The 25,069-nt window shown below is 62.5% G+C and overlaps 1 protein-coding gene across 1 annotated transcript in view; it reads left to right on the forward strand.

The window, feature by feature from the left end:
* Positions 1-3,681: 3,681 nt before the first annotated feature.
* Positions 3,682-25,069, forward strand: part of LOC113190371 (voltage-dependent P/Q-type calcium channel subunit alpha-1A) — a gene marked incomplete at its 5' end in the record, with an annotated part of 137,110 nt that continues 115,722 nt past the window's right edge. The window contains 2 exon segments of the mRNA XM_077796545.1: positions 3,682-3,798; positions 5,783-5,922. Coding sequence (XP_077652671.1) covers positions 3,682-3,798; positions 5,783-5,922 — 257 coding nt within the window.

Here is a 25,069-nt window from a genome sequence, read left to right on the forward strand (position 1 = left end):
TGGGGGCGCTGGGGGCGAGAGCGTCCCCTTGTCCCCTGCTGAGAGCGCACTTTCCTTGATGCGCCAGATTCCAGGAGAAGGGCCGTCAGCAGGCAGCCCTCCTCCCCCCGGGGGACCGCCTGGTCATTTCCAGGGTCGCGCACAGCACCCCTGGACCCTGTGGGTCCCACTGACCCCTGGGCGGCGCTCTGTGCCCACCCCTGCCCGCTGCTCCCCGCCCCCAGGAGGCCTGGCCCCATCCCCGCCCCCTCCCGCCCCGCCCCCGCCTCCCTGGGCTGATGATCCCGGATCCGCTGACACAGGGACTTTCTCTCCAAGCCAATCAGGAGGCGGGAAGCGGCTCTGCTGGCCGCTCACCGCAGCTGGGAGCTGAACCAGGCGTCTAAATCGGGAGCCGGATCGGGGCTGGGCTGGGAAGCTTTGCCTGGGCCTGGTCCCGGTGCAGCCTTGGGCTTGGGCCAGGGTGGGGCCTCCTCCACTCAAGGACCCATGTGGGTCTGGGGCTTGGGGGGCTGGTTCTGTCTCCTCCCGCCTCAGGGCTTGTCTGAGATGCATGGGGGGAGATGCAGGAAGCAGGATCCGCCCCCCCCCCAGGCATTTACTGAGCACCTGTGATATGGTGGGTGCTTCCTTAGGTGCAGAGGACAGAGTGGTGAACAAAGTAGGTTCAAAAATCCCGTTTGCATCAGTGCTTACAGCTTCATGGGGGCGACAGTGGACAAGATAAAAGGAAATCTATCAGATGTGTGGATACAGCCCAAAGGAAAAAATAAGTAAAAAGGGAAAGGGAGTTGATGGAAGTAACCTTTGGGCAAAGACCTAAAGTAAGGGAGGGAGAGAGTCTGGGTGTCTGGGGAAGAGCATTCTGGGAACAGGAATGGAACATGCAAAGGCCCTGGGGCAGGAATGTGCCTGATGTGTTTGGGCACCGTGGAAGAGGCCTGCAGGACCGGAGCAGAGTGACCACCGTGGGCAGGAAAGGAAATGAGGGCAGGAAGGGGGTGGGGAGGACTTTGGCTCTTGTGGTTGTGAGGTGGGATCCACAGAAAGGCTTTGGAAACTTGCACATGTATAAAACTGGGCTTTCTCTGCTTACTGTCCCTGGCCAGCACTGTTCTTTTCAATCAAAGTCGGGGTCTTCTCTCAGCCCCTGCCCGAGCAGTGAGCAGGAGGAGGAGGCCGACAGGAGGGTGGTGGACTTCCCCAGGGCTCTGAGGGTCGAGGAGAAAGAGGAGCCGCCGCCCTCTCGGGGTGACTCACAGCTGCGGTCACCTGGGCTCCACCTTCCCCTGGAGTAGACGGAAGGCGGCCTCTCCCCTCCCATGCACCCAGAGCCAGGCTCTAAGTGCACATCCTCACTCTGCCTCCCCAGGAGGAGCTGCCGGTCCGCTGCTGCTCTGACCACGCTCTGTGTGGCCAGGGTCTGAGGCCAGTGTGGCAGGTCCCCTGCGGGCTGGCCGGTGGACACTCGCAGAGCGTGTGGGAGGCTGTCACAGGATGGCTAGTGTGGCCATGTTTGGCCCCGTAGGTGGGCTGTGGCGTCTCTGTCCCCTGCCCTGCGTGCCCACGACCCCCGCCTCCTCCTGGAACCTTCCGCTCAGAGCTGATGCAAAGGAGGCCAAGTCCCAGCTGCCCGGGTGCAGGAGGCCAGGGAGGGGGACGGGCAGCTTGATGCCGAAGCCAGCCAGGAGCCGAGCTGGCTGAGAGGAGGAGGAAGCCGCATTCCAGTCACGGCCAGCGGCGGCCAGGAGGGCTGGGTCCTCCTCTGTGTACAAACACTGTCCTGATTTCCCGGGCGGCAGGGCGAGGCCACCAGTGTTTGTGCAACACCCAGCTTTGTTCTCCAGCGCCTCCTGCCCGGCTGCTGGGAGGCGGGAGGCCGTGGGCAGGGCTGTCGACTCCCTCAGTGCCCTGGGAGCGCATGCGCCAGGTGCGGCTTCGGAGGCCGAGGCTGGAGCCTGATTTCCTGCCTCCCTGGGGCACTGGGCCGGGCTTCCTGCTTCTCACTCTATGTTTCCACCTGGAAAATGGGTTCAGGTGTCTGGGGTGACCTTGGTGGGAACTCCAAGATGCCAGACCTAACTTCAGGGCCTGGGTGAGGCGGAGGGACGGGTGGACCAGGCCAAGGTCCCCCGAGACACCGCGATCCCTCTGTGGAGCAGTGGCTCTCGTTCCCAGGGATTCTGGGGGACGTCTGGAGACGCTGTGGGTCGTCCTGACTGGAGAGGTCACTGGCCTGAGGGTGGGTGGAGACCCCGATGCTGCTCAGCAGCCTGCAGAGCCCAGGGCCGCTCAGCCTCAGAGGACGACCCAGCCCCAAACGTCCAAGGGCTGGGACCACCCTGCCCGGCGACCATCGCCCGGTGGCTTCCTGGGTAGCATCCGCCTCTCCACACCAGCTCTGTTCCCCAAGGAATGCCTCTGAGAGATCCGCAGGGGACAAGGGACACTCACTCCCAGCTTTCTGTCTTTAGCGTGTTTTCAAGGCTCACGTGTGGGTACCTGACTTACGGCAGGGTAATATTCCTTTTTATGGATGGGACACATCTATTCATGTCCCAGGAGGTGTGACCCTGTGTCCTGTTGTGGTTTTGATTGGCACTTCCCTGATGGCTGATGGTGGTTTGATTGGCATCTTCCTGGTGGCTGATGCTGCTGGGCACCTTCTCCTGTACTCACTGGGCATCTGTGTCTCTTTGGAGAGATGTCTCTCCGAGTCCTTTGCCCATTTTTTAATTGGATTGTTTCTTCTTGTTGACTGGTAAGCGTTCCTTACATATTCTGGACCCGGATTGGATACATTTCTTACAAATATTTCCTACCACGCCTTTGGTTGCCTTTTTACCGTCTTTGTAGTATCTTTCCATGGACCAGCAAGCATTCGTGAAATCCGGTGTGTCCATTTTTCCTCTGCTGCTTGTGCTTCTGGTGTCAAATCTGGCCGCTGGCCTTTAAGCTTCAGTCCTGGGCCCCGTCCTGCTCTTCTCCGTGGCCTCCGTCACCTTGTGCAACAGACGTGACCTGTGACTGTCTCCGGTTTCCATGGGGGATAGGCTGCAGGACCCTCCAGAGGCCCCAGTCTTCGGGGGCCCAGGTGCAGTCTGGGGACCTCAGCTCAGCAGCGCGTGGCTGAGGTCACCTGATCCCACCTGAGCGCTGCTCACGGCCTCGTTACGCTGCATTATTGGGGCAGCGAAGCCCGGGGACGGGACGGTCTGCCACGTTCAGTACAGGGACACTTTTCAAAGTATTTTCCACCTGCATTTGGTGAAATTCGTGGATTTGGGTGCAGAGGCCCGCGCACCCCACCTGCCCACCGGACACCGTCCACGTCGGGTGGTCATCTCATCTACTCGCTGTCCTCTCCGGGGCCGGGAGTGTTCCTGTGGCTGCCCTCGGCTCTCCTTGGCGTCTGGGACGGCGCCTGACCGTGTGGACGCTGAGTCCGCGCTGTTTGGTCCATCCCGGGGGAGGGGCAAAGGTGCACATTTTCCTTAGAAAGTCCCCTGCCCGGGGTTGGGACAGGAGAGCCAGGCGGTGCCGTGGCTGGTGGGGCCGGGGGGATGGGTTGGGAAGGGAGGGGGGTGTCGGGGACCACAGCAGGGCTTGGGGACACTGAGCCAGGTCACGGGCAGCCTCCAGGGTCCCCCCTTCCTGTCCACCCTCTGCGGTTCTCCTTAACCCTCGGCCACTCCCTTTGAGTACATGATCCTGGCCACCATCATCGCCAACTGCATTGTCCTGGCCCTGGAGCAACACCTGCCCGACGACGACAAGACCCCCATGTCCGAGCGGCTGGTGAGCACCCGTCCCCCTCCTCCCGGGGACGTCCCCACCCTGGGGCCCAGTGGGAAGGGACAGTGACAGTCACATGTTCCAGGAAGACCCAGAGCAACCCAGGGGCCGGGGTGGCTCAGGGGTGACACCTCCCACCCAGCAGGAAAACAAGTTCCAGTGAGAGTCTGTGACCCCACACGGAGCCTGGGGCAGCGGCCAGGTGACCGCCCGGGGCCTGGTCCCCAGCCCTGACCAAGACCCTGCCCTCGCCTTCGCCTTGGCTTGTCCTGGCACAAGTCTTCCAAGGCGCGTCCCGGGGACGGGGACCTCCCCACTGCCTCCTGAGATCCGCGTCCCTCAAGGGCCTTGTCTGGCCCGGCCACCGGGCGTCGTGTGCCCAGCGCTGTGACAGCAGGGCCCCTGTCACCGGGCTGAGTTCCTGTTGGTCTCACCGGTGCCTGTTATGGCTGTTGGCTCCACCGAGACGCAAACAGCTGGGCCGTTTTTTATCGTGACTGATTCTCAGTGCCCAGACGCCACCCAGGGCCACCCAGGGCCACCCAGGGCTCACACCAGCCGGGAGCCCGCCCTCAGGCCTGGGTCTCGGCAGAGGAAGCAGCTGGCCTCATCCCGGGCAGCACTGTCCCTCTTCCCCAGAACCAGCCTGGGGGCCCCTGGGCAGCCTCCTTGGGAGGCCATACCCTGCTGCCCACGTGGCCATCGGCTCGAGGGACGTTCAAAATCCAGTTCCCTGGAAATCAGCAGGCTGTGCGCTAGCGCTCAGCTGCTCCCTGAGCCCTGACCCGCCGTGCATCCCTCTGCTGCCCTCCCGCCCGGCACGGCTGTCTGTCCTTCCTAGTTGTTTTTTCTGTTTTTTGGTACCAGGGATGGACCTCAGGGGCCCTCGACCACGGAGCCCCATCCCAGCCCTGTTTTGTGTTTTATTTAGAGACAGGAGCCCACTGAGCTGCTTCCAGCCCCACGTTTGCTGAGTCTAGATTTGAACTCACCGTCCTCCTGCCTCAGCCTCCCGAGCCACTGGATGACGGGCGTGGGCCACGGCTCTGGCTCATTTCTTTTTTTAATTCCGTGATGGGATGGGACCCGAGGGCCTCACCACTGAGCCCGTTCCCAGCCCTGTCCCCTCCAGAACCAGCAGGGACAGCTGGGGGAGGAGGGGACATCAGCATCTTCGCCTCCCAGGCTCATAAGCAGGGACGGTCCCACGCCTCTGTGGACTTAATGGTCACTTGTCAGAGCGCGAAGCCTAAAAACTGTAGCCGCCCGGGACCGGGGCCTGGGGCTGTCTGTCTGGGGCTCGGGCGGAACCGTGAGAGAGCATCAGCTGAAAGAAGGCTGAGCAAGGGTGGGGTGAGGCTCAGAGCGGGAGCCCGCGGGAGGCCCCGTCACCCCAGCACCACACGCACCCACAGAGTGACATCGGTGGCACCTGACGGGCAAATAGAGTCAGGAAGGCAGAGGTGCAGAGGCCTGGCACGTGAGAAGTGTCGCCATCAGAGACAGGAAGGGTGCTCGGGGCCCTGAGGGTCAGCGTCACACGTGCATTCCAAACACAGGGACGCCCAGCTGGAAGGGAGGTCCTGCAGGGGCGCGGGGCCGGAGCTCTGGCCGGTTCCCAGCCGGGACAGGGCTGGCCATTCCACAGTCAGCGACCTGGACCACTGTGCCAGTGCAGACCCGCTGAGAGCCACCTGCCAGGGTTAGATTTGGGAGTGGGGTCAGCGTATGAGGTCCCACCTCAGAACCTTCGAGTGCTGTATGTTGACACGTCCAGCCCGGAATCTGGCAACTTCCGGGAGAACTGTCCGCAGTACAGCCAGGTCCTACCTTGGTGCTGTCCAGGAAGTAGCGGGCGAGGCTGCGGGAGGAGGTTGGCGGGATGCAGAGCCGGGTGGCGGGTGCTGGAGGCCGTGGACCTGCAGGCGGCTGGGGTCCTGGCCCCCGCGGCCCAGCCCAGACCTGACCCTGCCTCTCTCCCCCGCAGGACGACACAGAACCATACTTCATTGGGATTTTTTGTTTCGAGGCTGGAATCAAGATCATCGCCCTGGGCTTTGCCTTCCACAAGGGCTCCTACCTGCGGAACGGCTGGAACGTGATGGACTTCGTGGTGGTGTTGACAGGGTAAGTGCGGGGCTCGCGCCCACAATCCCGGGAGGCTCGCTGGCTGCGGGCTCTGGCTGCGCTGGGGAGGCCGAGCCTCCGCGTCCTCCCACACGCACCTGCCTCCTCCCCGCCCACCTCCTCCCCAGCCGTCCGTCATCCTGGGCATCTCTGTGACCATAGCTGGTCACCCGCGCCACTCCAACGTGCTCCCACACGCTCTTCCACCCTCACGACCCAGCGACCTGGGACATAATCCACCCAGAGGGCAGGGTGACGTGGTGCACGCGGAGCTGAGGCGTGACCCAGGGTCTGTGGCTCCACCCTGGCACCTGCGCCCGCTGGGTCTCTGCTTTGCTCAGAGTCTCGCCTGGGTTTCGCGGTGGCTGATGTTGGGTTGCTGGGCGCGAGGGCCGTGCCCGTTCCTGTGGGTGTAAGGACGGTAGATGAGGCGCGGCCGCCGACTCGGGGGTTTCAGATGTGAGTATGATGAGCGGCGCTGGGCAGGGACGGACCCGCTCCCCAGGACCATATGAGGCAACACTAGCTGCTGTGACAAAAGGTCCCACACGGGAAATAACCTAAACACAAAAAAGTTCTCTCTCGTTCACTGAAAGCCCAAAACGATCATTGTCATCGTGAGGCTGTCTCCTCCTGTGACTGAGGGACCTTGTCACCTGGGACCCCTCGCTGTCAACCACAGCTCTCCAGACCCCAGGCCTGTCGGCATCAAAGCCCAGAGGAGAAGTGAGGGTGGAAGGTGACGCGGGGTCCTAAGGGCCGGAACTCAGTCACCTGACCCCACGGCCCCGCAGGCACCGGAAATGGTCCCACTGACGTCCAGCCAGCCTCTGGGGGTCCCCTGGTCGGAGCCCAGTGTGGATGTGGCCCCTCTGCCTCCCCCTCTGTGGCCCCTGTGGGGTCCTCACGTGGTCTTGGAGGCCACCCAGGTCCAGGCTCTGGCAGGAGGCCCAGGTGTCAGCGCCCACGCGGGTTGCGTGCTTTCACGGTTCGGATTGTGGCTACCGGCTCCTCCGGGCCACGTGGGTCTGAGCCGGGCCGCTGGCGCTGTCTTCCGGGGTCTTGGGACGCGAGGACCCTGTGCTGATGCTCGTGGGCTTGGGTGTGCGCTGGGGGACCTCTGTCGGCTGTGGCCACGGTCTCGTGGCTTGGGACCTTGGCAGGTTCCGGGGACATGTCACAGCACTGGGCACTTGAAGCTCCTTGTGGAAAAGCCCATGGCTGGCTTTGTCTTTATTAAAATTCAAAATAAAAATATTCAGATTTCAAAAAGAAGTAGAGAAAACAGCCAGCCCCGTGCGTGCTTGCTCTCCCCGTGCACACGCGTTGAGCACCTGCTGGATGCCTTGCTCCACTCTGGCCGGAGACACTGCAGACAAGACAGGAGGCGGACACTGTCGGACGGTGCGGAATCAGTGGGGCAGCGCGTGTTAGAGGGTGGCGAGGCCCACAGAGGAGGCCGGGTGGGCTGGGGGCGGGGACTCCTTTGGGAAGGTGACATCTGAGTGACGAGGTGAAGGCGTGAGCCGGGGGCACCTGGGGAGGAGACCAGGCAGGGCAGGGCAGGAGCAGAGGCCCTGAGCTGGGCAGGAGGAGGTGAGGGAGCAGCCGGCCTCACCCTGCGGCCCCTCCAGGTCCATCCCCACAGCCCAAGCGCCTCCCTGGATTTCGCGCTCAGCCTTTCACTGTGGCTCACTCTCTGCCGCGCAGGGACCGCTGTCCCTCGGGAAGGTCAGGGCAGGTCCCAGAGTCTCCTAGAGAGTGTGAGCTGGGCGGACGCCAGGGCCTTCACACAGGGCGCTGTCGAATTTGCACATGCGCTTCACAGTCCTGTCGGCTGTAGAGTGTGTGTGAGAGTGAGTGTGAGTGTGTGAGAGTGTACGTGAGTGTGAGAGTGTGTGTGAGTGTGTGTGAGTGTGAGTGTGTGAGTGTGTATGCACATGAGAGTGTGTGTGTGGGTGTGAGAGTGTATGTGAGTGTGTGTGTGTGAGTGTATGTGTGTGTGAGAGTGTGTGTGAGTGTGTGAGTGTGTGAGTGTGTATGCACATGAGAGTGTGTGTGTGAGTGTGTGTGAGAGTGTATGTGAGTGTGTGTGTGAGTGTATGTGTGTGTGAGTGTGTGTGTGTGTGTGCACATGAGAGTGAGTGTGAGAGTGTATGTGAGTGTGTGTGAGTGTGTGTTTGAGTGTGTGAGAGTGTGTGTGTGTCGTGTGTGTAGTGTGAGTGTGTGTGTGTGGTGTGAGTGTGTGTGTGTCTGAGTGTGTGTGAGTGTGAGAGTGTGTGTGTCTGTGACTGTGTGTGAGAGTGTGTGTGTGCGTGTGTCTGTGACTGTGTGTGTGAGTGTGTGTGTATGTGTAAGTGTGTGTGAGTGTGTGTGACTGTGTGTGAGAGTGTGTGTAAGAGTGTGAGTGTGTGTATGTGTGTGTGTGTCTGTGATTGTGTGTGTGAGTGTGTGTGTGAGTATGTGTAAGTGGGTGTGTGTGTGTGTGTGTGACTGTGTGTGAGAGTGTGTGTATGTGTGTGTGTCTGATTGTGTGAGAGTGTGTGTGAGAGTGTGAGTGAGTGTGAGTGTGTGTGATAGTGTAAGAGTGTGTGTGAGTGTGTGTGTGTGTGGTGGGGTTGAACCCAGGGCCTTGCCCGCGAGGCGAGCTCCACAGCCCTCCTGTAGACTTCTGGTCGTCTCTGCGCGGTGGGTGGTCCCCGATGAGTGTGTGCTATGAGCTCCGGGGACTGAAGGCCAGGAGAAGGGGTCGGGACACGCTCGGTACAGCCACATTTTTTCCCAGTGTGTGTTTCCAATCTGCGCTTGGCCGAGTCCGCGGCTCTGGAGGCCTGACTGCATGAGCAACGTGGGGTTCCTTCCCAAGCTTGAAGTTTCTCTGTCGATGTTTCTTCTATGACCTGCCTTTTGCTCCCCACGTGAGATTAATCTGGTTAACAAGACTAGTCTTCCCCATCCATTTTCATGGCTGTGTAGTACTCCTTGGGTTGAATTGTCAGTCCACCAACATCTTTATCTGTCTGGAATCATTTCCAGCTCCAGGCTCTTTGGAGCCCAGCTGTTGCCTCTTTCTGGAGAGTGATTTTCTCCAGGGCACGAACCCAGGAGAGGAACTGCTGAGTCGCGTACCGTATGCCTCCTCAGCCTTGCTGGATATCCCCCAATTGCTCTGCAAAGTGTTTGTGCCAGTTCCTGCTCCCTGGGGTGACTCTGCTGGCGGGGCCTGGCTCGACCTTGCTGGCAAGACGACCTTTGGAAACCCTGGCGGCTTCTTTCTCTTGCCTTTAATAACATGGTTCTTGAGGCACCTAAGAAAGTTCAGCATGTTCAGCTTGTGAAAGTCTCAGGACGTGACCGTGAAGGCCGCGGGCAGCGGTGAGCAGAGGCTGGTGTGGAACAGACATGGAGTGTGTGCCGCCCCTGTTCACGGCGGGGATCTTGAGGGGCAGTTCTGCACCCGGGTTCTGAGGGCGGCCCCGTGCCTGGGACTGGTGAGCCCGTGAGACTGAGCGCAAGGATTGTGTGTGTGTGTGTGTCTGTGTGTGTGTCTGTGTGTGTGTCTGTGTCTGTGTGTGTGTCTGTGTGTGTGTCTGTGTGTCTGTGTGTGTGTCTGTGTGTGTGTCTGTGTGTGTGTGTGTATGTGTCTGTGTGTCTGTGTGTGTGTGTCTGTGTGTGTGTGACTGTGTGTGTGTGTCTCTGTGTGTCTGTGTGGTCTGTGTCTGTGACTGTGTGTGTGTCTGTGTCTATGTGTCTGTGATTGTGTGTGTGGTCTGTGTCTGTGTGTCTGTGTCTGGGTGTGAGTGTGATGTCTATCTGTGTCTGTGTCTGTGTGTCTCTGTGTGGTCTGTGTCTGTGTGTCTGTGTCTGGGTGCCAAAAGCCAATGTCTCAGCTTGGCACAGAATCAGGAGCCACCACACAGCTTTGTAGGTTCAAACAGCAATTCTTTATTCCGGATCTCACACCAGCCTCCACACACGTTCAGGGGCAATCCCTAATTTGCCCGTCCCCAAATCCTACTCCACCGGGAACAAGCAGCAGGAACACCCTAATCCCAGCAGCCATAATCTTCAACCTCTAACTTCCCTAAAACTCCTATTGTCACGCCCTAAACCCAAGGACGGAGATACTTCCTGCAGGATACACCCTAATCCTGGATCCACCCTGGTGATTGAGCAGGGTTACCTTTCTCAAACTCACAAGCAAGGTCCCAGCAAATTTCCAAGGCAAGTCCATTTAACATGGGGTACACTGGCAAGGATTACGATGCGTCATTCCTACTTGGTAATGGCCCTCAGCATCTGGGTGTGAGTGTGATGTCTGTGTGTCTGTGTGTCTCTGTGTGGTCTGTGTCTGTCTGTCTGTGTCTGGGTGTGAGTGTGATGTCTGTGGGTGTTGTATTCCAGGACACACTCACCCTCTCTTTCTAGCCGTGGTTGAACGCATTAGGGCTGCTGTTCTAGATCTTTCTCTTTCTCCACCCGCCCCCTCCTTCCCTCCTGGTGGCTCAGGCACACGCTGGCCGTGACCGCAGTCCCCGGGGGGTGGCCTGGCCTCTGTTGGCGGGTGGGGAGCTGAGGAGCGCCGCGGAGCTGGCCTCCTGTGCAGGTGATGGGCGGGAGTCCACCTCGGCTCCCGGGCCGGGTACCGCCTGGCCCGCGTCCAGTGTGGCTGGGTGTCGCTCTCCGACCCCATCTCCTCGTCCCGGCAGGCGGGGGGCAGTGACGCTGCGGGGACTCGGCTGCCCGCTGTGCGGCTCGGGGGCATCTTCCTGGGATTCTGTGGGCTTCCTGCGGGTCAGAGCCGCCGGCGACCCTGAGGCTGGGGATTCATTAAACAAATATGAGTCGTGTTGACCCCGGCCACGGAGCCAGGCCCCGGGAAGAGCTGGCTCAGTTCTGAGACGACAGGGCAGACGGCCACCGAGGACGGCCGGGCGTCAGCAGCTCAGGACAGTCGTGCGCGTTCGGCTCCCGGGCAGGGCGGCCAGCTTGGGTTCTGTGAGAGGCCCCCAGTGCCACGCGGGGCACACAGTAGGTGCTTAGTAAAATAGACGATGGCGGAGCTGGAAAGCGGTGAGACTTCAGATCATCAGAATGTTCCAGAAAATTCACTCGGGTTCCGAGGAGGTGGGGACCTTCCGCTGACAGTGACACAGTCCAGAGTCCCCAGCAGATGTCCTGACACCAGATGCCTGTGGACAGCAGGCTCCGGGTCTGTGCCCGTGGCCATCGGGGACCGCGTAAAACCGCGTGTTCCTGTTTGGAAGGCCCCGTCTGGGCCCCGCAGGACACAGGCTCTGACGCTCGGGGACCAGCATGGAGGGGACTGGCGCTGGCCACTTAGCTTCGTTGTGTTGGGGACTGACCCACCGCTGGCAGGCCCCGCCCTTGACTTTCCAAGACAGAGAGGCTCAGTGACTTGCCCGAAGTCACACTGAGATGGTGGCTACCCAGGGTCCAGAACAGGGTGGTATCCAGGAGCCGAGCCCCAGGTGCAGGGGCAATGGGGTGGCCTCAGTGGTCAATGTCACCCTCGGGTCCGGCTCAGCTCGTCCTTTCCCTCCTCCTCCCCCGAGGACCAGGCTCTGGGCCTTTCTGGAGCTTCACAAGGGACAGTTGGGGACCAGGTGCTCGTGAGGGTGTCTGGGGGATGGCAGCGTCCCCGCCCCTGGTCCCCCACTCCCCTGGTGGCTCTGCTGTGGCCTGAGGGCTGCTCCCCGCACGGCCCCTGGGCCCCTGTGGTGCCTCCCACACCCGCCCTCTGTCCCCCACCCCCAGGCCTCCCCAGCCGCAGAGTGTCCCTGAGCTGGGAGCCACTCACTGTGACACCCTAACCCCCGTGTCACTTGTCCAGCGCGGTGCGGAGGCCTTAGCAGGACCTGCGGGTGCTGTGCCTCCACCACCCGTCCTTCTCAGCCCTGCCGTCCCTGGAGTCCCCTCCCAGTCAGCCCCCAGGTCTCAGGGACCCAGCGGGAGCCCGAGGGCCCCAGGTTTCAGCACCTGGACAGCGCCCAGCGGAGCCCTGTCCCCTCCCGCCCTCCCTGCCTGCCTGGCCGGCAGGGCTGGGCACAGGCCAGGTGGCCAGGCGACCCTGTCCCGCTCAGCTCCCTCGGCCGTCTCCCCCGGGGCTGGAGAGGACCCCCTGCCCGTCCCTCCGCAGGCTCGGGCACTGGTCGAGGCCCTGTCCCTTGGATTGTGGTGACAGATGCCAGCCCGCTGCCCCAGGGGCCTCCGCGTCTCTGGTGTGCAGGGCGATGCTCTGGCCAGTGCAGGGGACACCCGCCTGGGGGAGGGGACAGGGGGTGGCAGCACAGGGCGAGGTCACCAGCCGGCCGCGGGCGGGGGGTGGGCGGGTGGAGGCCCCTCTTCCTTAAACTCCCGGGGCCCTGGACCCCTGCTGGGGCGGCAGCCTGCCCCCAGGTCGTCCCTTGGCGCAGGGACTCTGGGTGCGTCCCGCCAGCCTGTCCAGCGACCCTCCCAGACCTCCTGAGACCCCCTTGTGTCCTTCTGTGTCACTGGTGGCAGCTCTGTCCTTCCTGGGCTCAGTCCCATGCCACCTCCCCCTCCTGCCCCCAGCCCTCTGCCCGTGAGTCCGGCTTGCTGGGCAGGAACTGTGATGGGGACGTTTGTAGAGGCCAGTCCGCGGGCCGAGAGGCCCCTGAGCACGTGGCTGGCCAGGAGGAGGGGTGCAGCCACGCATGTCCCCGGGGTGAGGGTCCTCCTGCCCCCCCTCCACCTAGAGCCTAACCTAGAGCCATGGGGGGCCCCTGGCGTAGCTCTGAGGGGCTCAGACACCTTTGGGATCAGGCTTGTTGGTGACTTGTGTGGAGAAGCTCTGGGCAGAAGCTGAGGGTGCCGCCCTGCCAGGGGCGTGTCCTCACGCCTGCTGGGGACTGTTGTGCAGGTGGCGCACAGAACCAGGAGGCTGGTGTGTTTCCTCTAAGTGTGAGGCTCGCCTGCTTCCTAGCGTCTGTGGAGACGTGACGGCCTGGCGGGGGCCGAGCCCTGTGTGCCCACAAGTCCCTCCATCCGGAGGAGCACGGATGTGACCGTCACCGATTGTGTGACCTCTTTGCTGTGACGTTCTGAAGGGGTCTGGCCCGGGCTGGCTTTGTCCTCGCTGTTCACGGGCACAGCTGGAGGCCCCCAGCCTCGATTCAGGGTGTAAACTTCTGGCATGGGGAAGAAACCCCAGACCCCTCGAGCCCCGCTCTGGGCGCCACAGTGTGGCTGAGCTGCCTCTGACGCGCTGAGCTGCCCTGGGCGGAGAGACCGAGCCCTGCGGTACCAGGTGACTGGGTGGCGCCTTCACGCGGCCACATTGCAGCCAGCTGCTGCTCCTGCAGACTTCCGTGAAGACACAGCAGGTGGAGGACAAAGCCATTCCAGGAATGTGACACTGAGGCCACCAGCTGTGGAGTTAGAACACAGCAAATCCCAGCACCACGGTTTCCAAGCTGTGTGACCTTGGGCAAGTCACTCCACCTCTCTGAATCCCAGTTTCTTCATCTGGAGGACAGAGGTGGCCCAGCCTCCCCACAGTCATTCGAGAAGTTTCGCAGATTCACGTCTGGTGCGTGCGAGGTGGGGTTTATGGACGGTCTGACCCACGGACGGTCTGAAGAAGGAGGACAGGGTCGGTCCTTTGGGCCTCAGCTTCCTCCTCTGCAGAATGGGAGTCAGACTCTACCTACGGCAGAGAGGAGGATGCGGGGAGATAAGACGTGAGGCGTGTAGAACAGCAGCTGGTGTGGAGGGGCGCTCGGTGGTGCCCGCCCTTGTGCGGCTGGTGACTGTGATGACGATGATGGTGATGGTTAACCGCCTTCTCCAGGCCGGGCTCCGAGGCCCAGTTGGTTAACTACAGGGAATGTCCCCTTCTGCTCGCTGGGCGCCCAACACGCAGCCTCCCCTTCAATCTGGGGACCCTTCCCCTCTCCCCAGGGTCTTTCACTACGTTCCCTAAACTGGGTTCAACTTCCTGGGCTCCAGGGATCCTCCTGCCTCAGCCGCCCGCTGGGCTGTGACGGTGGGTGTGGGCCTTGTGTCCACGGAGCCCTCCCCCTGGGCGGTCCCGGGCCGGGGACCCCTACCTTGCCCAGAAGTTGTAGATGAGGGGGCTGCTTCCTGCCCTGGCTGCTGGTGGACAGGGGTGAAGTGACTCAACCAGGGAGAGATGGTCGGGGCCCTTGGTGGCCCCTCTTCTGCCCCTCTCTGGCCTCCTATTGGTAGTCTGAGCTTTCTGATGGCCTCTCTTATGCCCAAGACGGCCAGTCAGGGGCGCTAAACTGACCCCGAGACAGAGATTATTTGACTCTAGCAGAAAACAATATAGTTAGGGAAGCGGAAGGGATAAGAAAGTGTCTTCTTTGTCCATTTTCCAAGACTGTAACAAAATACCTGAAGCTGCATAGCTTAAGAAGCAAAAAGATTGGTTTGGCCTCATGGTTCTGGAGGCTCAAGCTGAGGGGCTGTGCATCAGACCATGGTCAGATTCCGGAAGAGCCCTGAGGTCGTGCAGGACAAGGGACAGGGAAGCACACAGGTGGGCTTCTGTGTTCTCTAGCCTTTCTGTTTGTAAAGCCACCAGGATCCAATCATGACCTCCCCTACCCCTAACCTCCCGAAGGCCCACCTGTGAGCACAGCGGGGTAAGTTCCCATCTTCTTGGTGCCTCACAACCGGGGTTGAACCCCAGCCGGGCCCCTGGGCTGGGCAGTCTGCAGTAGAAAGTGTGGAGAGGGCAGCCAGGGACAGCGGCTTGGTTGCCTGCTGGAGGAGGGGTGGGGCGGGGCTTCCTGGGCTGGGCGGGGCTTCCCCCAGGGCCCTGAGCTCCGCCTCCCCCAGGGCCCTGAGCTCCGCCTCCCCCAGGGCCCTGGGCTCCGCCTCCCCCAGGGCCTGAGCTCCGCCTCCCCCAGGGCCCTGAGCTCCGCCTCCCCCAGGGCCTTAGCTCCGCCTCCCCCAGGGCCTGAGCTCCGCCTCCCCCAGGGCCCTGAGCTCCGCCTCCCCCAGGGCCTTAGCTCCGCCTCCCCCAGGGCCTGAGCTCCGCCTCCCCCAGGGCCCTGGGCTCCGCCTCCCCCAGGGCCTGAGCTCCACCTCCTCGAGGGCCCTGAGCTCCGCCTCCCCCAGGACCCTGGGCTCCGCCTCCCCCAGGGCCTGAGCTCCGCCTCCCCCAGGGCCTGAGCTCCACCTCCCCCAGGGCCCTGGGCTCCGCCTCCCCCAGGGCCCTGGGCTCCGCCTCCCCCAGGGCCTGAGCTCCACCTCCCCCAGGGCCTGAGCTCCACCTCCTCCAGGGCCCTGGGCTCCGCCTCCCCCAGGACCCTGGGCTCCGCCTCCCCCAGGGCCTGAGCTCCGCCTCCCCCAGGGCCTGAGCTCCGCCTCCCCCAGGGCCCTGGGCTCCGCCTCCCCCAGGGCCCTGGGCTCCGCCTCCCCCAGGGCCTGAGCTCCGCTTCCCCCAGCTCGCCTGGCGTTGGGCCTGAGCATGCGCACCTCATACAGTACGGCCTTGTCTGTCACTCAAGTGCTGAGGCTCCGGATGGAGCCTTTTGAGAGTCCCTTGTCTCTGGACTTCGGCTGTGAGCAGGCGGACGGGCCGCCTGGCTGCCCCTGATGTCCAGTGCGAGCAATGCCCAGGAGGAGAGCAGCGGGGCTGCCGGCAGCAAGGCCGGCTCCCCTGGGCGTGGCCTCCACTGACCCTCCAGGGACAATACGCCCTGTCTCCTTCCGGACACGGGGGTCCGGGATTTCAGGGGGCCGAGAGCGAGTCAGAGAGAAGAGGCTCAGGGGCCCCGTGGACCCGGGCCAGGAGCCGGATGAGTTGGCCAGAGTGCCTATCGGGCAGGACAGTAAGGAGAGGCAAGGACACACTGGGCTTGTCTCCCTGTAACTTGAGGACGACAGTCACAGGGGAGCCATGGTGAAGGCACAGCTGCCCACGTGGTCATGCCTGGAAGAGGAAGGAGGAGTGGGGCTCTCTGTTCCTGTTGGAGTTTGGAGTGGCCCAGCAGCGGAGAAATGTTTAAAGGATGAACTGGACATTCAGAGGTGAATAAGAAGTCCAGCAAGTAGGCGCTCACCTTTCTCAGGTGGCCATGGCTAGTGTTAAGTAGCTTCTCTGTGATTTTCTTGGCTTTTACCTCATGGCTGCAAAGTGGTTACTGGAGCTCCGTGCATCATATCCACATTCTTAGGGAAAAACAGGGGAAGAGGTGGTCTCCATCTAGCTCTGCCAATTTTGGGATCAGGCAAAGCAAAAGCTTACTCAGAAACCATCCGTTAAACTTCCACTTGCATCCCATCAGCCAGAAATATGTCACATGATCACAGCTAGATCCAAGAGAGTCTGGGAAAGTATTTCACTTTTTTACCACTCCAGAGACTTTTCTATCTGTTTTTTGTACCCCTGGCGCCTAACTTCCAGCAGTTTTGACTCTTTGGTGGTGGGAAAGCAACGTGCATTCAGCAGAAACCTCACTTTGGATTTTGAATTACCATCTTTTCCCGGGTTAGCTATTCACATGCAGCACTCCCCGATGCTGCTGGGCGGCAGCAGGGAACCCCAGCCCCTCGTCAGCCTCACCGACACCAGGGCACAAACCACACCCTCCAGTTTACCATGTGGCCAAGCTGTGCCCTTCAAAAGGCTAGACGCATTACGTGCATTTTTAATTTATGATATTTTCAGCGTACACTGGGCGTATCAGGACCTAACGCCATCATCAGTCAGGGAATGAAAGTATATCCTTAAAAGGTGCATTTAGAGTTGGGATACTTCATTATAAAATTCCACCTGAATTCACTCATGTCCATGTATTCTGAATGCTCCTTTGTATCAGCTACAGGTCATCACACAGTGCTGCGTAACAAGCAGCCCTCCAGTGACCAGCATTTCTTAAACAGTGATTCTGCAGATTGGTGGGCTGGGCTGGGTTTAGCCGGGCGCTGCACCTCTCTGGGCTGGGATGAGCCCCCTCCTGGTGTTGGCTGGCTGCAGGCTGATGGAGGTGGCCTTGGCTGGAGGTCCACTCTGCTCCACGCGTGTCTCGCCCCCAGAGGCTAGCTGGGCTGTGCTCATGCGGTTCGGAGAGCAAGAGGGGTGCTCAGAACCCTGGAGGCTTGTCCCAGGAGTGGCCCGTCACCACTGTGACCACTGCTGGCCTGAGTAAGCCACAAGGCCAGTCTAGACTCAGGTGGCACCTAAGACGCCCTTTCTTGGTGGGAGAAGCAACACCGACCCATTCCAAAGGGGTGTGCACAGGAGGTCACCCTGACCCCTGGGCTCCAGGGTCACAGGGCTGGTGGCACCTGTCAGGGACCCCCCCACCCCAGCTCCTTTCTTTCTGTCCCTGCCGTCTTCCCAGTGGCTTGCCCCTCTCCTGCAGTGCCAGGACTGCGGGGCCCAGGCCTCTGAGGAGGGTCCGCCCCAGAAGCAGAAACTCGTGAGGATCAGGCACCTGCTGTGTGCCAGACGCTTCACACGCCTGTCGCCCTCCAGCCTTCCTTGGCCCTGGATGACTTCACAGTGAGAAGCATGAGGCTCAGAGAGGGAGTCCACCGGCCCAAAGCCACACAGGCAGAAAGCTGCAGCCAGGGTTTGGGCAAGGTCTCTCCTGCAGCACCGATGGTCTGGCTTCCTGTCACTCAGATGCCACAGCAGAGTCCTCCGTGTCTGGGGGGCGGGCACCAGTTAGAAAGGGGCTCCCTTCTTGGCTGTATGGGGGCAGGGGATCCAGGGTGTGGAGGAGGAAACAGAGGGCCACAGAGGCCCGCCCTGCCCTCCCGGTGCCCACCGTCAAGCCGGGTCAGGGCCCTTCCCCGTGGCCATCTGCTGGCACCCGTGGCCCCATCCTGTCCCCCTGGAGGACCAGGGTGAACCCCACACCAACAACCTGAGAAGGGGCTCTAGAGGTCCCTCTTTTAAAAGATGAACGAGGGACGGGGTGGATGTGTCCGTCCCTTGAGGGCAGGGACCGGGCCTCCTGGTGATGTGCCCAGAGGGGGGGCCGTCCCTCCTACCTGTCGTCCTGTTCTGGGGCCGGAGGGAAGCGCTGGACCGTGTGGAGCTCACTCTGGAGATGGGGACACCCTTGGCCCCCGGCTAGGCCTCGCCCTGGGCGTAGTGGCCCCGCGGGTTCTGAGAAGCCCAAGGCCCGAGGACACAGGGGTGGACAGGGACCATTCCCCCTCCCCCCGTCCCTCCTAAAGGAACCCCTGAAGAGCTGGACCCCAGGCGGGACAGTGACCGGCGTCCCTGGCACCGGCCGTGTGGCCCAGGCAGGCACAGTGGGGCCCTGTTTGCTGGGGACCTGCGGGGACTGTCCTCGCACTTGGAGCGAAGCACCTTCCTGGCCGTCAGCGCAGAGGCGAGGAGGACGGGAGGAGGATGGAAGAGGACGGAGGAGGAGGACGGGATGCAGCGGAGCGCAGGTCACCGGCTCTGGTGACCTGATTCAGGAATCGGGGAAGGAGAGACCCTGTTTCCAGACTTCGGCTGCCTGATGGCGCCCAGGGTCAGCAGCTGGTGACAGGGTGCTGCCCAGAGCGGTGAGCTGGCCATGGTCAGCCAGTCCACACTGGTAAAGAGATGGCCGCCCTCTGCCGACGGGTCCTGAGGTCGCCGTGTGGCCACCCCTGTTGGCAGGTGCCACAGCCCGGGTGGACCTCGGCCTGGTCAAGGTCAGGCTGAGCCCGGGGGACTGTCCGGGGCCCTTGGGCCACGCCTCTCCCGCCCGGCTCCTCTGCTGGGGCCTGGGCTTTGATTTTTTTTTTTTTTTAAGAGTTTGTAGACCTGTTTATAAACCATCATGGACACACGGACACACCCAACATCCACATTCTTTCTTTGTTCTTTTTTTTTTTTTTTTAAAGAGAGGAGAGAGAGAGAGACAGAGAGAGAGAGAATTTTTAATATTTATTTTTTAGTTCTCGGCGGACACAACATCATTGTTGGTATGTGGTGCTGAGGCTTGAACCCGGGCCACACGCATGCCAGGCCAGCGCGCTACTGCTGAGCCACATCCCCAGCCCTGGGCTTTGATTCTGAGTGACAGGCGACAAGGGGGGTTTCTGGGGCTCCGAGCGGCGCTGGTGCGTGATTCACGTGGCTGATGAGGGTCGCCGTCCCTGCGTGGACGTTCCATTTTTTTGAGATACGAAAACCTTGAAATCTGCTCTTGCACCTATTCCCAGCCACGCAGCAGGTTGTCCCGAACCCGGTCCCCAGGTCCCCAAGCAGCGCGGCGGCTCTGGGACCCACTCCCCGCCCGAAGCTCCGGGGCTGCGGCGCCTCGTTGGGTCCGTGGGTCTAGATGACGCCGCGGGTCTCGGGCTCGGGAAGAGGCGACAGTTGTGTTTCTGACCGACCGACCAATTGACCAACCAATTGACCGACCAATTGACCGACCGACGGACCGAGGCGCTGGGGGCACCCGGAGCTCACTCGCCAGCCCAGCGCTGCGCCTTTCCCCGTCACAGAGCCAGGGTCCCCTTCTCCTGAAGGGTGACAAGTGCCCCACGTGGTCTCCACCCCCTTCCTTCCTCCACTCACCTGGGGTGGCTGTGCCGAGTCCCCGGGTGAGTCCGCCCTGGCCACAGGTGGACCCCGGCCACGTCTGCTCCCGCCGACCCCCGACGTGGTCACAGTGGCTTCTCCGTTACTCGGATGCAGCCCTCACCCGTGTCCAGTCCCCCTGTGCACCCTGCGCCGCACCTTCAGAAGCACTTAGAGCCACCCGCCGCCTGGTGGCCCCGTCTGACCTCCTGGCCGCCCGCACCCCCTGCCCCCCATGCCCGGCCCCACGCAGCCGCCAGAGGGCGCCTGTGAGCGCCTGAGGCCGGAGACCCTCCAGGACTCACCCCTCCGCCCTGAGAAAGGACCCAAGTCCTCCCCACAGGGCCGTGGGCAGCCTCTGCCTGTCTCCTGGTCACCTCCCCTCCGCAGCAGCCCCAGGGCTCCCTGCTGTTCCTTAGACTCACCTCAGGACCTTTGCACGGCCATTCCCTTGGCTTGGGACACTCTTCCCCAGCTATTTGCTTCGCTCCTCTGTCACTTCCTTTGTATTTTTGCTTAAAAGACCTTCAAAAGTGTGACCGCCGCCCCGTCACCCACCCTGACACCCCCCTCCCCTTCCTTCTCTGCCTCATTTCCCACCACCCCCGAGGCATATCTGCCAAGCCCTATGTGTCTCCCACTGGATGCCAGCCCGGGATGTTCTATTCTGGCGCGTAGTAGGTGCTCAGTAAGTGACTCACAGAATGACTTGTCTCCGAGAATGCTCCGGGCACCCCAGTCCTGCCTCCATTAGGTGACGGCAGCTGTGCCCTGCCCCCCCAGCTCTGGTGAGACAGCTGATGAGGCTGACCGCTGTGCCCACCTCTGACCACGCTACCCGGTGACACCCAGCACGTCCCCTCGAGTGACCCTCACACTGTCCTCAAGGACCTTCGCATCTTGTGCGCCTGCAGCCCTGGCCCACCGGGTACCGTCCCCACCCCGTCCCCTTCCTGTGGCCTGGTGGCCGGCGGCCGTGGCCTGGCTGTGGATCTGCCAGCTCCCCTCAGTGGTGGCACCTACAGGATGTCCCTGGGCCGCCCACCCCCTCCACATGGGCTGCGGCTCCCCGGGGCGTGTCCCACTTTCCTCTCTGCAGGGCTGGGTGGCTCCCGCCCACGGACACGGGTGCTGCTGCCCTTGGCTGCCCGGAGGCTGCGGGGACGGGAGACCGTGGAGGCCTGCTCCGGGTTCCCTGGGGCCGCGCCTGCACCCTCAGAGACGAGTCGAGGTTCAAGCCCTGGTGTGGAGGCCCACGTCCTCCCCGGCCTCCCCTTCCCGCCTCTCAACACCTCGGAGCAGAGGGCGGAGCGCAAGTGGCCAGGAGCCCAGAGAAACCAGGACAGGCACGCTGGGGATGGGCACGCTGGGGACAGGCCCAGAGAGGGAGCTAATTTTAGTGACTGAAGAAGCTGCAAAGAGAGAAGGGAAGAGGGACCGAGGGGGGCAGGCCCCAGTGGTGGGCACTGCTGAGCAAGGCGCTGGGGACAGTCCCGCGAGCAGGACCCAGCTGAGGGGAGCGCGTGAGCCCCGGGCCAGGCCGGGCCGAGAGCCATTTCTAGACGCCCCGCGTCGTGCCCCTTAAGAGCAGGGAACCAGAGGCACTGGCGCCAAGCCCAGCCTGGACAGGAACGAGGGGCACAGAGAGGTCGCGAGGCTTCGGGAGGAGCAGGAAACGCCAGCACAGGGAGGTCCCGGGACTGAACGGCTGAGGGGAGACCAGGGCCGGGCGGCCGAGCACCCCGGGCGGGAACCGGGGCGGACGCAGTGGAGATCCTGGCTTTTCCTCCCAGACTGCAGGGCCTCTCTGACCCTCAGTTTCCTTTTCTGTGGAACGATGCTTGCGGTCTCCCAGTGTCCAGGAGAGGTGCCAGGAGGTGATCACGCAGGGTCCCCCAGGGAGAGTCTCAGGAACGGGAGGCCCCATGTTTGGAAGTGATCGCCAACAATCCCCACACCGACGCCCATGCTAACTACTCGGCCTTGATCGTCGTGCGCTACCCCTGGGTCAGAGAATCGCGTTGTATGTAAGACGTGTCCCACTGTGTGTCGGTTACAGTCACACTATGTGCCTGGCCCTAGGAGGCAGTGGTCAGCATGGACCCCTGCCCCTGCCCCCAGCACCTCCATCCAGCTGGGCCACACCCATCGGCCCTGTCAGTCCACTCAGTGGCGGTCAGAACAGCCACGCTAGCGCTAGGCAGGCTGGGTGGAGCCGGAGGAAGTGGGTCACTGGGCCTGGGTGCTTGGGGTGACTTCCTGTCCCCTGGGCCCCCTTCCTGGCTGCTATGAGGAGAGCAGCTTCCCCCCACCACCCCTGTCCGCCATGATGTTCTGCCTCCCTCAGGCCCAGAGCCACGGAGTCAGCCAACCACGGTCCAAGTGAACTTCTATGTTGTCCCAGCCACAAAAACCTGCCTAACACAACTGTGATCATCCACATTTTACTGTTGCTCAGAGAAGCTAAGTAACTTGCACAAGGTCACACAGCTAGCGAGTGGCAGAGCTGGGGGTGGGACCCAGCAGTGTGACCCCAGCATCTGTGTTCCTTAACGTGTGCTGCCTTGTCCCTCAGAGCAGACACGTCCCTCACGGAGCTGGCTCACTGGATCTTGGCAACAGTCCAGTGAGGCTGGTTCTTGATGATTCTTAGTTTTATGGAGAGAAAGAGACGGAAGCACAGAGAGGTCAAGCAACTTGTCCAGGAAGCCCCAGCTGAAGACTCTGGGCTGTAGATTTGGGGCAGCCTGGACCCTGCACCCCGGGCTGTGGTGGCTCCGAGGGAGAGGCCTTTGTAGATCCACTTCCTCCGTCTCCCTGCGCTTGTGTAAAGGTGGACACCCTCCAGCCCTCACCAGAGCCGGCCGGGGGCTGCCAGTTCTGGGGAGGTGGAGGCCAGAGAGGGAGGAGCAGCTGAGCCTCCCCGTGGGCATGGCGGCCGGCCCACTCACGCCATGGGTCTTCTGTCCCTCGTGGTAGACAGAGTTTATTTTCCCAAAAATATTTTGTTAAAGAAAATGGTGGGAGGACACGCCGAGCCTCGGGCGGGGAGAGGCTCCTGGGCCTTGGGAGGCGGCGAGGCTGGGGCTGGGAGGAGGCCGGCTTGTGCCCTGCCTCTCAGCCACCAGGACGCTGCTCCCGCGCCTCCAGGCCCCTCCAGGCCCCTCCGAGCCCGTGGTCCCGTCCTCGTGCCGTGGCCTGGGGTCCCGCAACAGGGCGTCTCCGGCGTGGCCCCGATGGCATCTGGGCGTCTGGGCGGTGGGAGACTGTCCTGGGCGTCACTGGGCCTCAGCCACACCCTGAGCGGGTCCCCCTCCCGCCAGCCCCGACCCTGGATGCTGCCGGGGGCCTCCTGGAGGGCGGCGGGGCCCGGGTGGTGGCTGCGTGGACGCTGTGCACGGAGGAGCACCGTGTGCCCGTGCTGGTGACTGAGCACCTCCTGCTGCGTCCCTCTGTCCCCAAGGCGCCCCTTATCCCCGGGTGTGGCTCTCGTCCTCCTCGGGGCCTGGCTGGACGCCTGGGAGGGAGGCTCCTCCGGGGGTGACCTGCTCTTGCCCCCTCCAGGTGCCTGGTCCCTGTGCCCCAGCCCCTGCCCTGCAGACCCCCAGGTGTGGAGAGTCCCCGTCACCAGGGTCGGCCAGGGCCACCCTGGGTCTGAGTCCCAGAGCCGGGGTTTCCCTCCTCCCCTGCTGGACGCCCCCGGGACCCTCCCCTCCCGTTTCTCTCCTAGAGCTCAGCCTGTTGGGGCCACGTCTGGTCTGGGGTCCCCTCTGGTCTGGGGTCCCCTCTGGTCTGGGGTCCCCTCTGGTCTGGGGTCCCCTCTGAGGATGCGGGGGGGGGGTGGCCTGGGCTTGGCCTCCTCCTGAGGCTTCCCCGGGGGCCGCAGAACGGGAACCTGCCGTTTTCTGGGTCAGGCCGGGGCCCTGGGGGCAGGAGTGGTCGATGTCCCCGTGGCCTCCTGGGCGTCCCTGATGTCACGTCTTTATCTGGGGCAGAGTCGCTGTGAGGTCCCCAGGCTCTTGGTGCCGCAGCGACGGCCCTCAGGTTCCGCGCAGGACGGTGGCTTTCCCTGGTTTTAGCCCGAGAACCGGTGGCTCACCCACCCGCAGCAGGCCGCCCGTGTCCCTGGGGGACAGCAGCGCGTCCGGCACTCGGCTGCCAAGGAAGGGGTGGGGGAAGGGGACTCGGGTGGGGGCACCCAGAGGGCTGTGGCCTGGAGAAACCAGAGCATGTGACCAGGTCCTGGGGTGGCGCCGCAGCCTGTCCCTGGCCCTGGCAGGAGCCTGGCTTCCCGCCTGGCGAGGCCCCGGCCACCAGAAGTGCTTCTTGTCCCTTGGAGTCCCCCCACCACAGCACTCTCAGGGCCCAGCCCCGCTGTCCCCAGGATCACGAGTTTAACCCCCCCCCATCTCCTCTGTCCTCAGCGTGTTCAGGTGACGAGAATCACGGACCTTGGCCACCCCGCGTGGCCCTGTACCTTCCCGTCCTTGGGCTGCCCCCGAGGTACAGAGCCGCCGCTATCCCCCGAGGCTCCTTCCCCGGGGCTGCAGGACGCACTGAGATCCGAGTGTGAGGGGCCACCGTCCCCCCGCCTGGCCTCCTCCGGCCTCTGGGGTCACGTGACCAGCCCCCCTCGCTCTGCGGGGACTCGGCTGGTCCAGACCCCCGTCACGTCTGTTCCTCGGGGACAAGGACGAGGCCTGGGCGGGAGCTGAGCAGGGAGGTGGCTTTGGCTCGGGGTGTCGGCCGTCGCGGTCACTCGGCCGCTTCTCCAGGGGGTGTGACCAGGCGGGATGTCATGGCGGGAACACTGGGGCGCACAACGGCTCAGCCCACGGTGGCAGGAAGATGGGAAGGGGCTGGGGACAAGGCAGCGTCCCCGAGAGTCCCCACTTCCCTCCGTCAAGGCCGCACCTCCTAGACTAGGAGGATGACCTCGTCGTGGACTGATCCACAAAGCTCTCATGACGGGTCACCTTCCAGGGCCCCGCCTCTGACCACACGGCCTCAGGATCCAGCCTGCAGGGTGCGAACCGTGGCACTCACAGGTGCCAGGGGTCGGGACGTGGGCCTTGTCACAGTCCAGGCCACACCCCCAGGATGCCCTTGGAGAGATGACCCCTGGGGTCCCTCTTCCCTTGCACCTCGTACCTCAGGGGCTCTTCCCCGACACGGGCCGTGTGACCTGGGAGATTCCACGTCACCCAGGCACATCCCACTTACCAATCACTGTCCCGAGGACTTTTCATGCATTAACAGATTTCATTCTGTCTGAGGGTAAAACTGCAGAGAGATTGGGGCACAGAGGAGTTAAGTTATTCGCCCAAGGACACACAGTAGGTGGCAGAGCCGAGGCCCAAGCCCTTGTGGTCCAGATAGATGCTCTGAGCACCTCACAGGTGTCATCACAAATAGTTTTTGAGTCCCCACTGTGCTAAGTACCAGAAAGAAAAACTATAGAGATAGAGAGACAGAGAGAGGGAGAGAGAGAGATGGGCAGAGTTGGGGACAGTGGCAGGTCCTCGTAGTCCCAGCTGCTTGGGAGGCTGAAGCCAGAGGATCTCAAGCCCAGGAGTTTGAAGGTCTGGGCTCCCAAAA

Source organism: Urocitellus parryii, chromosome 3 (assembly GCF_045843805.1).
Source record: "Urocitellus parryii isolate mUroPar1 chromosome 3, mUroPar1.hap1, whole genome shotgun sequence".
Taxonomy (NCBI): domain Eukaryota; kingdom Metazoa; phylum Chordata; class Mammalia; order Rodentia; family Sciuridae; genus Urocitellus; species Urocitellus parryii.